This window comes from Calypte anna, chromosome 13, assembly GCF_003957555.1.
Source record: "Calypte anna isolate BGI_N300 chromosome 13, bCalAnn1_v1.p, whole genome shotgun sequence".
NCBI lineage: Eukaryota > Metazoa > Chordata > Aves > Apodiformes > Trochilidae > Calypte > Calypte anna.
Window position 1 is genome coordinate 931,758 of NC_044259.1, and position 16,066 is coordinate 947,823.

Genomic DNA, 16,066 nt, shown 5'->3' on the forward strand with positions numbered 1-16,066 from the left:
GGCAATTTGCATTCAGCAGCACCTTTAATTCATGGCTCTCCCCACGCTTTACAGATGTTAACATATCCTCACAACAACCCTGTGAGGTAGGTGGATATCATCACCCCCACTGCTGCAGGGACAAGGAGGCCCTCAAGGATAAGGGGCTTGGAGCAGTGGTGCTGGGATGTGTCCCAGTCCTTGGCCATTTCTGTCCCATTAGGCTCTCAGCTTCAGGTGGTGGTGGTGCTTTCCTAATGCAGGGTTTTGACCCTGTGTGGGGCTGTGCTGGTTAATGAGCCTGTGACTGGCTGGCAGGGACTATAAGGGTCCTTAATCTAAGGCAGCAGTTTATTAGCAAAGTCCATGGCTCCTTGGTGCTTCTTGCTGCTGGCATAATCTGAGGATTTGAAGGCATATTAAAAAAAAACAGATAACCATTGAGCATGGCTGGAGAATGCCCCTAGACCCCAGGTGAGGAAGCTATGTGGGATGCTACTGTAAAAGTATTGATCAGAAAGGACATAATAATTTATCTATAAAGTCCACCCTTGCTCTTCCCCAAGGGAAAAGGATATAAAGAACCTCAGAACCTGCTGGTTGTCACATTCAGCTTCAAGCTCAGGGTCCCTGGCTTCATAGCACCTGCAAGAGGAACAAAACATGGTGCATCAGCAGCCTGTTGGGGCTGGCAAAAGAGGTTAAGCAAAGTGTTCCCTCAAACCCAGCCCCAGTGCTGGTGTAGCTTGGAAACAACAGGATATGAATTACTTGTGTAGAGTGGATCTGAAAGTAGTGATGGGAATGTGTTCCAACATCACCTGTGGAGCAGGAGTGTGGTAAACCTGGGCTGGAGGGTGAGACCTGAACTTCTGCCTAAGGCTGGTTTATTTAGTTCTTCATTTAATGACAAAAACTCCAGCTCTGGTGGCTGGCCCTAAGTGGTGGCACCTCTATGCATTAGGTGTACTTGACACCTTGAGTTCAGGCAACTTGGATAAACCTCTGAGCACTCAAACTTTCACCAGGCTTACTAGAATCAGTTTGAACCTTCAGGAGTTTGGCAGATGTTTTTAACATAATCTGAAGGATTAAGAGAGCAAAGAAATGTCTCAAAGGCATGTTCTTATCCAGCAAGAGGAGTAATCCCCAGGTAACTCCATAAAGAGTGAGGTTTAAAGGGCAAACCTTTTCTGATGGAGGGTAGCCCATGCTGTTGTTCATGTTGATGTTCTTCATGGAGATCAGAGTGATGCAGTTGTCCTTCTGGCTTGTGCTTGCTGAGCAGCTGTTGAGAAGAGAAGGTAGGATTAACTCCTGACAAATGGGAGAAGGGAGTTTCTTTGCTGGGGCTGGAGGCAAACACCATTGTCACTTGTATCAGAACTTGTAGGCAGAACTGGGGAGCAGTTTGGACCTGGTTCTCAGTGACCAGATTATCTTCTATCCTGCAGCCATTACCAGAACTTAGAACCAAAGAAACCATTGTCCCTTTGTCCTTAGCCCTTACTTGTCTTGCAAAAGGAGCCCTGGGTATTTTGTGTGTATGTATAAAGGTTCTTCTCCGGTATTGCTCCCTCAAGAGTGGGAGTTACAAGTGCTAGGAAGGTGGAGCTCCCCTTTCTCCTTACCCAGAGGGCTGGGATATGCATTTAGTGCCACTGGAGATGGGGTGACTTTGGGTAACAGTGTGCTCTGGTGGGCAGTGTCCTCTGCTCTGATGTGTCCTGCCTCGGTGGCTGTAGATCACTTGGATTATGACCATTAAGGGTATTTGGGAAACACAATTTAACACCTAAATATTCAGCAACTTTGCTATTGGTGTCCCTCTCCTCTCTTCAGAGCAGGGTTTATTGCTTTGGTAGAAGACTATCAGATGGGAAAATAGGAGCAGCATAGTTTTGGTCCTTCCAGCTCTCATTTCCTGTTGCTTTCCCACATGCAGCTTGTCTTCCTGGGGAGCAGTGATGGACCTTGGTGTCCATCAGCTGGATCATCCTCTGCTTGGTGTTTCTCTTCCAAAGGTCTCTGGATTTGGGATCCCTTATTCTGCTTTTGCTAGATAACAGTAATAGGTGTCTTGGAAGATATTTTTGGGGACCTGATCTCATCTTAGTGGGGTCCCAAAGGAGCCTAACTTTAGACTCAGGCTCAAGTCTGTATCTTAGCCACGACAGACAAGCAGACTGCTTTTGGAAGGTGATGAGCCTTCAGATACCAGTGTGGCGTTGAAATGAGGCCCTAGATATTGAACTTCTGCCTTTGACTTCATCAGGCAGAAGATGAGGTGCTATCAATTATCAGTGTTTTGTTTTTTTTTAATCTTCCTCAAAGCTTTCTTGGAATGCTTCCTTCCATCTGAAGCAACCAAGGTATCTTATTTTTCTTGCTAAAACTCTGGAGTCAGATTGCCATTTTCTCCAGGGTGTGAGTAGTGTGAGCTTCTTACCTCTCTGACACCATGGAGGTCCCTGGCTTCTGTTTGTCTGGGGAGAGAAAGGCAGGTGGTGATGTACAGGTGAGATGACAGCCAAGCAGTCAGTCAGCTGTATTCAGCATTGCATTGTACAGGGCTATGACTGAAACCCAAATGAGATCAGAGATGCCACGGGGGATGCTTGAGATTTAATTAGAGACGATTCTGCAACTAACGCCTGTTTTGTCACTGGCATCCTTTGGTCTTTTGTCAGTCTTTACCGTCTTGCTGCAGAGCAGCCGTGCCCTCTAGTGGGATTTCCAGAGAAAAGGAGTGTCCAGCTCATGGGTTTTTGCTGGGAGAGGAAATCTGCACATTTAACTTGCCACCGTTTTCTTGTGCAAACGGGGCTGGGCTGGGGCTCTAAAGAAGTGGCCACACGACATTCCTGACTGCTGAATCTGAGTTTCAAGTTGGACTCCAGGTTGTTTAAAAGCAACTTTTAGGGATTGCCAGATCTACTTCAGAACTGATGACTTTTTTGATTAGGGAAAGGCAGAGGTTCCCAGACAGATACCTTCTGAGTCCTTGGAGTGGTTACACTTGAACCTCAGGCTGACCACACCGACCAGAATGATGACGACGATAATCAGGATGACTATGAAGCTGATGACACCTAGGGATGGAGGAAAGAACTGTGAATGAAACAGCAACAGGGCCTGTTCTCAGCCTCAGGGGTAGTGGAGAGGCTTTGTCATAAAAGCCTGGGTAGGAAATCATTCTTTTCATTAAAATGAGGAGTGAGCAGTCACTAGGGTGAATGGCTTTATGCTCTTGTGTTTGAGCCTCAAAGGGCCTCTGAATTACATCATTGGGTGCCAGCAGAAGTGAGCTGACCCACTGGGGATTGATTGAAGTCAGGATGTCCCTCCAACAGCTGCTAAATCTTACCCTTAAGGTGTAGGAAGTCAGAGAAACACATAATATAATGAGGAGAGACAAGCTAAAGGCTGTGGATTATGTTACCTGTCTCATAAACCAGTGGTCAAGTGCAGTTCTGGCTGTGACATCTGGCCTCCATAAATCAAACTATTATTTGCATGGGAGTCTTGTCCTGTTCAGATTGTTTCAGGACTTCTTGTGTCTTCCCTTGGGGATATCAACAGATGCTACTTACCAAGTTAGCACTTGACTTTTAAAATTGCTTCTGAAGGAACATTTTTTTCTGGTAAGTAGGATAGAAATGAGCAAATTGGGTTTTTTCCTTGTTTTTGTGGAGGAGGGGAACAGTATAGCCTGAGGCAGAGTGGGTCTCTTAGCCTGGCAATAGATTTCAAGATAGATTTAAGGAATGGCACCTCGTGCTCCAGCCTTCCAGAAAGGATGTGGAGGACTTGGCTGCTTCCTGCCAAGTGGGGTGGAACTGCAGAAGTGAAGGCAGTAAGGCAGGGGGGGATGGAGACCCAGCAGGTTTGTAGGGAAGAAGAAAAATAATCCCTAACTATGTATTCTAAACTCTGTCAGGGAGACCAAGGCAAGACCTTGTCCTGACATGGGGCTGAGGCAAATGCTGGTGCTGGGAGCAAGATCCTGAGCTCAGGTGTTGCCATGGTGGACTTTCAGATTGTCTGTGCCTTGTGTGCTGGGAGTATTTATTGGGCCCTTTAGTGCCTGCTGGTGAGAAGTCCTTTTCTCAAGGTTTTTCCTTTGCACTCTGAAAACTCCAAGATCAGGAATGCTGAAGGAAACAATTATGGACATCTCCAGGGAAGCATCTTTGTCCAGAACTCCAAAACAGATACCCCCAGCCCCCTGGCTCCTCCTATCCTCAACTTGCTCGAGTCCTTACCAAAAGCTGCCACTGTCAGTGGTGATCCATCATCTGTGGGAGTGGGCACAGGCAGGTAGCCAGAGGTCTTTGCTGTTGAGGTGACTGGCTTTGAGGTGCCTACAAGAGGGGGGGAGGAAAAGCAGCTCAAAGATTGGGAAGAGGATTCCTAGCAATGCTAGAGGACCTGACTCCCACTTTGTTGGCAAGAACAGTGTTGGATCCTGGCCAGCCCCATCAGTGTTCACTGCAAAGTGACCAGGATCTATGTGGAAATGGGAATTCCTTGTGTGGCTCCTTGTATCAGCAACCTGAGCACCTCCAGGGTTTTCTGTTGGGGCCCTGGTGAGGAAGCTGAATGTGGCAGGTAAGGGCTGATCTGGCAGTGTGTTTGAGGGGGGTTATTGTCTTGTCCCTCTCCTTTTACAGCCTTTTGGTACAGTGGCACCTTCCCTGCTGTGCCTCCCAGCCACTGTTCCCAGCCTCACGTTTTCCCAGAGTGCTGCTTCTGTGGCTTTTCAAGGGCTAGATGGGATGGCCAGCAGCCTTTAGATACTTGCTGGCCTTGCAGATAGCAATGTGGTGGCTTTGCTGTTGGCTGTGAAAAGGGCTAGAAAATACTGAGTAGTAATCACCTCTCCATGGGAGAAGGGAGGAAGCACTTGGAGTTGTTGATGTGGTGGTACTCTCACTTCTCCTGGGCTCCTGACCTGCACAGGGAAATGCAGAATGTGAGTCTCATCCCTGAGTGTCATCTACCAACAAAAAGAACTGGGCATGCTGGAGAGAACAGATTCACAGTGATGCTGGTTCAGTCCCAGGTGCAGTTTTTTTGGCAGATAGAGCAATTAAAAGTGAACTGGGTTTGCTATTGCTTGTAAATGTTGAGACTTAAAAGAAAAATTCTGCTTAGGGGAAGAAATTCTGCGGAATATGTGTGTGGCTTGATTGTAAACCTTGCCTTTGAGGCTGCAATTAGTGGGAATGCTGTCTTGGGTCACCTAGAGGTACTGAAGCTAGTTTGGGTTGGGCTAACTTGTACACCTCATGTAGTCTGCCTGTGGCAGTGTATAGGTCTGGAGATGTGTTCAAACAAATGAGATTCTGTTCCCATTGGGATGAACTGGATTGTGTGAAGGTGTTTGTTTTGTGACAGCTGCTTCCAGTGCCTGTGCAAGCAAATCTAAAGCTTGTTCAGAGGGAAAAAGAAACCAAACCTTTGTTGCCTCCTGGATGGGTGCTGGATGGCTGCATTATCTGCATTGACCTTAGTGGTAAGGAAGAAGCCCTGTCAGGAGACTCAAAATTGGTACTTTAGAGCTTCAGAAGATCATCTGTAGGTCAAATAGGATCTTCTTTCCCCTCCTTCTCCATCCCCATTTCCCAGAAAGCAGCATTGGCCAAAAGTATGGGCTGCCTGAAGTGTGGAACAGCTCCTGGCTCTCTGTAGCTGCAACTGGGGTTCCTGCCTTGCAGAGAACATCACTAATTTGAATGGAATTTTGCCAAAAGTCAGAAGAAAAGGGATGAAAAGGTACAGAATAACACATCTAACTGATTCAGAAACCACGTGGAGCAGAACAGTCCTGAGAAGCAGGGGCTACCACTGTGCCGTTTTCTCACCAATCATCAAAACCTTTGTTTCATTCTGAAGTGGTTGTGGCCACAGGCAGCGGGCAGGAGCTGTGGTTTGCTGAGCCTGGCATGGCTACCCAGTCCCTTGGAAATGTTGGGTCTCCCAGCAGGAGACTTGGCTTTTGGAAGCATCAGCAACATTTCTTATCGTCAAAGAAGTGTGGAGCTTTTCAGCTTGAATGCAGGGCTGTAATTAATAGCAATCTGCTTGAATGCAAAGGGCCTTGGCTTAGCTGGGCACAGGCATGCTGGTTGGACATCTGTGCAGGCAGAGCTGACCACGGGTTTTTAACCTTGCTTGAGTTAGAGAAAATCTGAAAAGGTACTTGCAGAGGCAGAGCAGGCTCTGTCTTGACCACTGCAGATTTTTGAGGCTGTTTAGTAAGGAACCAGCTCAGTTGTCAGATTTCAGTCTTCCCTTATTCTCAGGAAGCTCTTACTGGGTTTCAATGTTTGCTTACAGCCTGGGTTAAGCAAACTGTCAAAGCAATTAAAAAAAAAAAATTACTCCTTGTTCCCCAAACATAAATCAGGCTTTCAAGTTCATGCCAAGGCAGAGCATGTTAAGTGCTTTTTGTTTTCTCACTGCTTGTAAGGGTAACAGATGTGATTGTGGGTTACTGATGGCTCAACCCCAAGATAAAGACTAGTGCTTAGGCAACCTGCACAACGTGACCCAAGTAAACTCATTGTCATGAAGATATATAACCTGATTTTTACTCTATAAAAGGATGAAGTACCTTGAGATGATGAAACTGCTGTGCTTCTGCTTTCAGTAGGCTTTTCATCTGGACAAAGGAAACGTGGGAAAGGAGAATTAACTCTTGAAGCTTCTCTGAAGTGTGCTATGGAGAGGTGTGGTGTCTCCATAGGGTAAAAAGCTTTGCATGAGATTTCCCCTCTAAACAAAGGTCAGGATGTTCAGCTAGCAAGCTGTGTACTCTGGTTTGAGAGGAGGGGAGCTTATATCTGCTGGGGTGCCTGGAGCTCCTCTGCAACACATGACCTGGCAAAGCTTGATGTGGATTGTCTGATACGGGCATGGTTGTGTCTGTGCTACTGGGGAGCTGGAATGAGCTGCTCTTGTAGCAAAGGCTCAGTTTCAAAAGTTGCTCCTACTGAAGAAGCAGCATGGTGTGGACTTGGCCTCGTCTTCCTGATGCCCCTAATTCTGTTTAGATGGGGAGAGCTGCATGAAGAGGTCCTGCCTGAGCAAAAAAGATGTGTTTTTTTTTTTAATGTACTTACTTTGCACAATGGATGCTGGCAGTGTTGTAGCAACCAAAGAGAATTTGGCTGTGGTAATGTGATCCACAGAGGTGAGGTTCAAGTTGCCTGTTGGTGTTGCCATTAGTGAAGGCTCTGTGGAGGAAGCACAGTGTTACTTCAGTTACTCCTCTAACTTGCTGCTGCACTGCCCTGTATGTTGCTGGGTCATGCTGGAGGTCAGACCAGTTACAAGCCAGGGTGGCTCTGAGGGTCTCTCCAGAGGAGTGTTACCTGAGCTGTGGTTCTTTACTTCAGGGCTGTATGTGGTTGATTGGGATTGACCTGGAACACAAGCAGAGAGACATGGAGGGTGACATCTTCTGCATGTGCTCCTTGATGGCAGCATCCCCACAGGGAGGCTTGAAAGATGGGCTGGCAAGGGTGATGGGGACAAGAGATGCTAAGGACATGCTCTCTTCCAGACAAGGTCCTCCCCTAGGGCACAGTGCCCTCCATCACCCCTGGAGATTTGGGGGTGAATGGTGACAGGTGAAGGTGCTTCAGCAAATGGGAGTTTTAGGTCTGATTCCCATTTGTGGACCTTCCTCCATTTGCATTCCCATGTGGACACGTGCATCCCCATCCAAACACACAAAGCAGACCCCAGCCCTGCAGGTACCTGTTACAGCATGGACAGAGGAGTTTGTGGAGGCTGTGGTACCTGAAAAGAAAGAAAAAGGACTATTAGTTGTGCTTATCTGGGCTGGCACTAGGGAATTCCTATTCTTGCTGGTTGTGTGGCTTTGGTTTTCCTCATCTGCTGTAGGGAAAACTGAAATGCACCATTTCCCCAAAAGCATTAGCAAAGGAGGAGTAGCAAACACTGAGTGCAAGACTACCAAGTTCTGAGCAAATTAGTAGTAGAGTTTATTCAGCCAGGATAAATGCCCTTCTCTCCAGGGAGGATCTTTCAGGGAGCTGCCTGTGGGACATGGAAAATTCAAGGCCTTATAAATTAGTGGGGTTGTTTCCTCCCTGAGAGATGTTTGCCTCCAGCTCAACCTGTATTCTGGAGCTGTTTAAGGAGTTAAGACACATTTGAAGGCTTTGTCCCTTGAGACCTTAATGTGTGGATGGATGAGGTTTGTAAAGGCTTCCAGGAGCTGATGGAACTTTTTTCCCTTCCTGTCTCCTCCCTCTGATTCTTCTGTCCCATGTGTTGGGGAACTGGCTGTAGCCTTGTGGCCATGGAAGCCTGGCTGTGGTTTGGGGACTGACTTAGAGATGCCCTCCCTGGTTGTTCTGGGTAGTCCTGTAGGTCCATGCTCCCCCAAGTAGTGTTGCATTGGTTTCTCAGCTGATCCTGGTTTCCCAGCTGAGTGGTACTTTTGTTTGGGTTTTGTTTTGGATTTATGACACTGTACCAGTCGTTACATGAGGTGCCAACTAAAAATGCTGCCAATCTCCAAATGGAGAAAAAAAAATGTCCAGTTCCTGTGTAGTTGAGGACAAGAAATAGAAAATGTAAATGTACTTTTAAGTGCTCAACTCAAACACAACTGAATTTAACTTGGAAACACACATACTAACTGGTATTTCTAAATGGTTGTTGCTGGTGATTCTGGTGCTGCCTGGAGTTAAGACTAATGAAAGAAATGACATTATAGTTGCAGAAACCAGCTGATTGTGATCCCAGTGGTGATCAGTCTCAGCAGACTCCCATGACAGCTTAGGGTTTTGGACAAAAAGGTTCAGCAGTAAAGGCTGAACCCTTCCAGCTTGCTGGCCTTTTGTAGTGTCATGCAGCTGTGTGGCAAGAGTGGGGAGTCTCAGTGCCTTTGCTGCTCCTCGTGGCACCCATTTTGCAGCCAGAATCTGCAGCCTCTAGGCAAGATCTTCTGCTTTAAATATCTCATGAACCATCCTGCAAGAGAGCTCATCTCCAGGCTCCTGCTCACCAAATGGAGGACCAGGCACTTGTAAAACCCTGCTGCTCTGACCCTTTTAGGATGTCTGCCTTACTCCAGGTGTGGCTGGAAGAGCCACAGTCTGAGGATCCCCTTCCTTACCAGGGGCTGTAGAGGTGATGTAGGTGGTGAACTATGTGGTGGGTGTTTGAAAGAGGTCAGGTGAGTGCCCTGGTCGTGCTGTGTGTCTGGAAGGAGATCTTTAGCATCCAGTGTAGGTGGGATATCAGGCTGGGCTGAGAGCCCACCCCTCGGGACTGTCTGGCTGCAGTCAGCTCCTGATTGATCGCACTTTTCTCCTGTAATGGTGTTGGAGCCCTTGTTGTTTTCTTTGTCTGAGGCTTTATGATGATAATTGCAGTCAAACAGGAACCAAAACTGTGTAAATTATAGTGAATACATAATAAAACATGGTCTCTTTACAGATAGGATTTGGCTGTGAAAATCAAACCTGGCTTTTGAGTCTTTCTATGCTTTTCTAGTTTACTGGACAGCAGGCTAGCAAAACCTTTTTTTTTTTTTTCTCCATTAGAGAGGAAACATGATCAGTTCTCTAATTGCTCAGAGAGGAAGGGACTCATTAGTTTTCTAAATCCATTGGGAAGAAGACCAGAAACCAGGGACTTTAACTGCAGCAAGGAAAGAGAGGCTGGGCAATAGGAAACTGTCCTGGCATCGGGACAATGAGTTACTAGGAGTGATTGTGTTGGGGAAAAATGAGATCCTTCTCTGCAGGCTCTGAAGAGCAGGTTAAATGAACATCAGTCTAGAAATGTAGACAGGATTACAGGCAGATGTAGCATCACTTACTAAATCAACTAATGCAGTGGGGAAAAAAGGATCTCTGGGGTGCACGGTTGCCCTTAGAGAGGTAGAGATGCTGCTTTTGAAGAAGGAGGATGATCCTTTGGCAGCCCCTGTCCCCTGGGGTGCTGTGGGGCACTCTTCTGCTCCCCGGGGCATGGTGATGACTCGTGGTGCAGCCACTTGGGGCTGTTTCCAACCATCCCAAGAGCCTGCTGGGTTTTGTCTTTGTCACTGGGCTTCTGCTTCTTAAACAGCTTTACAATGCAATTTCTGGACATTGTCTTGCAAATGCCTAGAAGTATTCTGTATACATTCAGCACAAAAATAATGTGCTGAGATCATCATGGGGCCAATACCCTCCAGCAGCTGCCAAACTTGAGCAGCTCTTCTTTCTGCAAAATATCCCTTGCAGAGGCCATTGTTTTGTTCCTCCATGGGGAGAAGGAGCTGCTTGTAACACATTTTTTTTTTTTAATGATCACAGGTGCTTTTTAGTGTGCGTGGCACATGAAAGCACCAGGAATGGCTGTAGAAAGAGCTATTGCCACACTTAGTCTTTGTCAAAGGAAAAGGGGATAAAGGTGCTGAGCTGGGAGTTTATTCCACTGGTTCTGGTGCAGCTGAGAAATCAGAGCTCAGAGTGAGCCTCTGGGGATGGGAGGAAGGTGAGGGGTAGGGAGGTGACATTGCCCTGTGCTCAGCATACCTGGTTCTTAGGGCAGTGTACTCCACACTTTGTTCCAGCACAGCTTAGCCCTTTGCTGAAGGTCACACCAGAGCAGGAGATCTCCATTTCCAAACATCTAAACCTTGGGGTTATTGTAACTCAGATGAATAAGCAGGTTAGGGGTTTTTTTCCATAATGCTCAGACCCCAGAGTTCACCTGGCCAAGTAGATGGTCTGCTGTGCTGGATCTTTGCTGTGAGGGGACTGGTCTTGCTGAGACCAAGGGCTGGAGATCCCCTTTTGGCACTTTGCTCAGGAATTGAATGGCCCTGGAAACACAACCATGCATTATTTCAAAGCAGAGCAAGTCTGGCTCTTGACTTCTGGCCACTGCTGTTTGTTATGCCTTCCCTGCCAACTCAAATAATCAAACCTCCTGTTCTATTAGGTGTTTTCTTTTGGTGAAGGTCCTTAGCATCCCAGTTGAATGACATTGGAGGGGGTCAGACGTGTGTGGAGCAGGAAGGGCCCCAAGTCATGCTGTGGGGCTGGGCAGCAGGAGGGGTGCAAACAAAAAGGTGCCACGTGGCGTGGCTCCCTGTCCACATCTCGTCCACATCCCTGGGGACTCTGATGCAAACAGTGCTGGAAGCTGCTGCCTCCCCTGCACGGAGGGCCCTGGCTATGTAAACAGGGAGCAAGAATAATGAGGCTGCAGCCAGTGCAGCTGTAATGCAATAAACATCAAAGCCTTTCCACTGTCTTGCCACCAAGCCCTGCCAAGATGTTTGTTGCTTGTCTGGGTGCAGGTGATTTACAGCTGGATTGTGCAGCTCTAGGTGGAGACGGGGAGCTTGTGAGGGATTTATGATGGGAAATTCTGCTCTTGCTGTAGTGGAAATTCCTGATTAACCCACCAGAGCTGTAGGGCTGCAGAGGAGTGGCTTGATGCAGGTACATCTCAGCTCTGACTCGCCACTAGATGCTTTTTGGTTCATTTTTCCAGGGCAGTTTGGAATTCCTGTCACTTGCAGTAGCTTTTCTGTGAGGTTAGGTATGAGTGTCAGTCTGAGGGTAGAGAGGTGTTTCTGTGGAACCTTTTTTCAGGAGAGCCAAGGTGTTCCCAGAGCCAGCAGCTTGCCCTGCTCACTCCTCAGCACAAAAAGATGATGTAAAACGAAGTGAATTTTTAGTATTTCATCTTTGGCATTATTTTTAGCAATTTTGGATATTTGAGTAGTGGCTCCTCCAGCTGCTGACCAAAGACATGTACATTCCCCCAGCTTTGCACCAGAGTACAGCAGCACTGCTGTGGCAGACCTGGGCCAGCTGCCAGAGGCACTTTGAGGTTTGTGGGAGGCTCAAGAAGGGCTTGTGCTGCCCAGTTTGTATTCATGGAGAGAGAGTCACAGGGGATGGTCTCTGGCACCAGTATGAAGACACTGGGAATGGTCCCATCCACGTGGAACTGGTGATGGAGAGGGATCATCTGTTCCCAGTGATGTGTAACCCTGGACTCTCCTCCTTCTCTGGCAGTTGTTGGGGGAGAAATGGTCCCCAGGTAGCATTGCAGGGCAGGCAGCTGCCTACCAACCTCACACCATCCTCTGCTTGCAGGCTGTGTGAACAAATGCTTTCAGAAAAGAGACCCTGCTACCTAAAATTAGACTTTTCAGTTCATATGTTGGCATTTCTGTGAAACCACAGAGGACAAAAATACACTAAAAATTTAACTGAAGTGCAGCTGTTTCCTGGGTGAGGCACAGCAGCTGCTGAAGCAGCAGAGAGCAGCAACACCCAGTTCTTAGGACTTTCACATGGAAAAAAAATAATCCTGTCTTGGGAAACCTGGACAGCAGAGAGCTCTGCAAAAGCCCAGGTCTCATTTTTTTAAGTGCCTTAAAAAAAAAAGTGCCTCTGCCTTGAGGGTCACAGAGCAGAACAGGGAAGGTGGGAATTGTGGAGGGGTGAGAGAGAAGTGTGGTTGTGGAGGCTGGATAACTGACAGCCTAAATCAGGTCCCAGAGCCACAGAGGTGTTCAAGTGTCTAATTCCCAAATGACATGGGGAGTTTGGCAGCTCCCTGCCAAGTGTTCTGAATTGTAATGACTTGGCCAAAGTGCTATGGAAAGTTTAGAGAGCCAGGAATTAAATCTGGATCTTAGCAGCAATTAAAATTAACCTTAGCCTTCCTCTGCTCCTCCTCAGGGGTTGCACCCAAGGCCTGGGCATCCTTTCTGAGCATCACCCTCTGAGCTCCTCACTGGTGAGCTTTGCAGAAGCCAATTAAAAACCACTTACATTTAGAAAACAAGCTGGGAGACAACATGGGGAACCTGTGTGCCACATTGCTGGGCATGCTGCGGGTCTGGGTTTGATACAAAAGGTACCACCAGGCACTTCCTGGAAGAGGAAAGTGGGGTGGCTTTTCTCCTGGCTGCACCACCACTGCTCTGTGGTGTTTGGGGAGTAGATTCCTGCTCCATCAGGCTGCTGTGCTCTTACCCTCCCGGGTGCTTGCTGATTCCAGTTTTCTCCATGACCTGCTTGTTTTAGAGTTCTTTGCTCCTGGTCTTCCTAGTGCTGGTGATGTGGATCCTGCCCTTCACCTGCTACACTGCTCTTAGGGCCTGACCCTGGGGCTGGGGTTTTGGAGGAAGAAATCACTCCCTGCCCGTTTCAAATGACAGATTGGGGCACCACCTGTCTGGGCTTGATGGGTAGCACCATGGGCATGTGGTGGATCACAGGGGGAACTTTGCTCCTTTCTGCTCTGCTGGGATGATTCATCTGGAAGGTAAAAACAGCCTCCCCAGGCCATCATTGTACAAAAAAGACCAAATGAAAGGTTCTTCCTTGTTATGGTGGTAGGGCTGTGCCCATCCTCTGGGCTGTGGAATAACAAAACCTCTCTGAGGCTTGGCGGTGGTGCCTTTGATGCTGTTAGAAGATGTTCCTTTTTCCAGCCTTGGGCTTTAGCCCCCATTTTGCTTTCCCAGCAGGAACATTCCTGGTGTTAGGTTACCAGCATCCTTGCCTCCAAGGACACCTGTTGTTGACTCACCTATTGTAAATGGGACATAATTCCTGGAAACCATCTCTGGCTGCATCAGTCAGTTGTCTAGAGTCATCTGTGGGGTTTCATGTTACTCAAAGGGAGCAGTTTGTTTTGTGAGCAAACATTTCTCACAAGCACCTTCCTTCTTCACAAGGTCAGGGTTGTGCTTGCCACTCCTTTTTGGCCAAGGAATCAGCTCCAGGATGCAAGCTCTGTGTCTGGCAGGTCTTCTGGTAGCTCAGTCTCTGTCCTCTAGCTGCACCCCTTGTTTTCAGTTCCATTAAAAAATATTTTTACCTCTTTGTTTTCCATACACCATCCTCCCTGTGGCATTGTTCATCCACTGGCTGTGGCACTGATGAAGGGAGCAGTGGGTGGAGTGGCAGTGGGAAAGTCCTGCTGGGTTCTCACCAGCTTTCCAGGAGGAATTTTTCAGGGGAAATCTTTTGTCTGGGAAATGCCTGTTCATTGTAATGGAAACTGTTCATAGGAAGAGGTTTGTTTGAACAGATTTACTGTTAAAGTGTTTCTAGGGGATGAAAAACAGGTTGGAAAGGTTCCAAACCTTCCCACTTCAGCAATTTGAAATTAAGTGTTTGAACCTTCCTTTAGAAATAACTGTGACAGCTTAGAGGTTACATTTAAGAAATTAATAAATTAACTTGTTCAAGGTAAAAAAAAAAACCCCAACCCCCCCAAAAAAACCAGCATATGTGGAAACAGACACGTATTGTTTTCCAGCCAAAATAAATTCAGTCTCTCCTGCAAGGTTACTTCTACCTCCTCAGGTGCAGGGAGACTTCTCAGCTCTTGTGTCTTCTCCAAGAGCCTCTAATTCCCTTCTCCAGCTGCCTGTGTGTCTGGGAGCCAGCAGCATGTCACCCTGTCCCTGCCAAGCCTGCTGCTTTTCCTTGCCCAGCCTCTTTCCCCCAGGTACCACACCACCTTAGGAACTTCACTGGACCATTTAAAATTAAAGGCATTTTCAGAACTGCTGAAAAGAGGGACAGGATAAATGACAGTGGGAAAGGCCACCAGCTCGGTGGCTGTAACCCAAGGGCAACTTGTGTGCTCTAGTGATAAAAACCTTTGGATTTAAAGCCCATAGTTTTTGGGTGGTTGTTTAGGAGCAGGAGTGGTGCTGCAGTCTGTATTCTCTGAATGTGTTTTAGCTCCTGGCTCCTCCAGCTGTCAGCAGCACAAGAGAAAAAAACCAGCCTGTCACCCTTCAGAGCAGGAAACTGGCTCCTTCATCCCACTCACGTGGGAAAGAGAAGGTAAAGCAGAATTATGACAGAATTATTGCAGAAAGAATCCTTTTGGTTGGATTTAAATCATCAAATCCAACTGTAAATCTAACCCTGCCAGGTCCACCACTAAACCGTGTCCCTGCGAGCAGTCTACACGAGTCTTGCTCATGGTGTTTGTATTTATATTTCTATCAACAAAAGGAAACATTAAAATGGGCCAAGGAGAAATACCTTTGAGGTGAGCAGTGTCCTGGACATTTAAATGCTCTACCTTTGTTCTTATTTGACAGAAGTCATTTACTACAAACCACCTCAGCATCATGCCCTGGATCAGCACTCATTTTGTTAACCACCAGGCAGGTTCTTTTATTCCAGAACTGTCAAATTTAAATCTGCTACAGCTGCATTTTCACTCCCAGCAAACTGCCTCCTGCCACCCCTGGATTTACAACCTGAGCTCTTACATCTTCCAACACTTAGCTGGTTCCCTTTGGAGCCTCCTCCCTTCCCCCATGAAGCCAGGCTCCCCAAATCACCTCTTCCCCCTTCCCCGGGGTGTGAGGAGTGTCTCACCTGGGACGAGCACGCAGCCCAGGAGGCAGAGGAGCGGATGGAGGGAGGGAGCCAGCATCTTCCCAGCTGCTTGTGGATCTGCAGCCCTGTGAGGGCTCTGTCCATCCCGGGAGGGACCAGAGGGTGAGGAGCGAGTTGCCTGCCTGCCTGGGCTGACTCTCACACAGCTTCCTGTTAAAGAATAGAAGGAAACGGGCTGAATCCACAGGGGAACTGTGTTTTTTAGTCCTTTCTGGTTGGAGAGGATGTGAGGCATCGCTTACCGACGGCAAAGGAAACCTCACCATCAGTCTGGTGAGGATTCTGTGCTTGTAGTGGGGCAGAGCACTCTTGGGCCTGCCCTGCTTTGGATCTTGGTAGCTTCTTTGTGGTGCTTGGGTTTTGTGGGAGCTCTTTGTAGTGAGCAGGTGCACCCCAGGCCCCTGAAGGCTGTGTTGGTTCTCCTGGGCTGGGGACCTGCTGGAGGTGCTGGTCCTCCCTTCCCAATTTCTGAATGTCTCCATGTGGGATTTGGAGAGTCCAGGCACTGCCATGTGCTGCTTTGGGAGACCTTTTCAGAAGCATCCCTTGGGGTGCTGTTTTTCAGGTAGCAGCAGCATCCTTCCCCACAGGACACACAGCACCTGGCAAGCTTTGGTCTGCCCTCACCCAGTTCCTTGTCAAGGGGAGGAACTGGA

At 47.8% G+C, this 16,066-nt stretch overlaps 1 protein-coding gene across 1 annotated transcript; it reads right to left on the bottom strand.

Annotated features, from left to right (window-relative positions):
* Nucleotides 1–12: 12 nt before the first annotated feature.
* Nucleotides 13–15,701, bottom strand: ECSCR (endothelial cell surface expressed chemotaxis and apoptosis regulator). The gene is made up of 12 exons (XM_030459117.1): nucleotides 15,653–15,701; nucleotides 15,390–15,560; nucleotides 7,747–7,788; nucleotides 7,359–7,409; nucleotides 7,107–7,220; nucleotides 6,599–6,646; nucleotides 4,859–4,933; nucleotides 4,245–4,343; nucleotides 2,973–3,071; nucleotides 2,429–2,465; nucleotides 1,168–1,267; nucleotides 13–624 (listed from the first exon to the last, which is right to left on the bottom strand). The coding sequence occupies exons 2-12, from the start codon at nucleotides 15,445–15,447 to the stop codon at nucleotides 616–618; spliced, it is 732 nt and encodes a 243-aa protein (XP_030314977.1). The 5' UTR covers nucleotides 15,448–15,560; nucleotides 15,653–15,701; the 3' UTR covers nucleotides 13–615.
* Nucleotides 15,702–16,066: the final 365 nt, after the last annotated feature.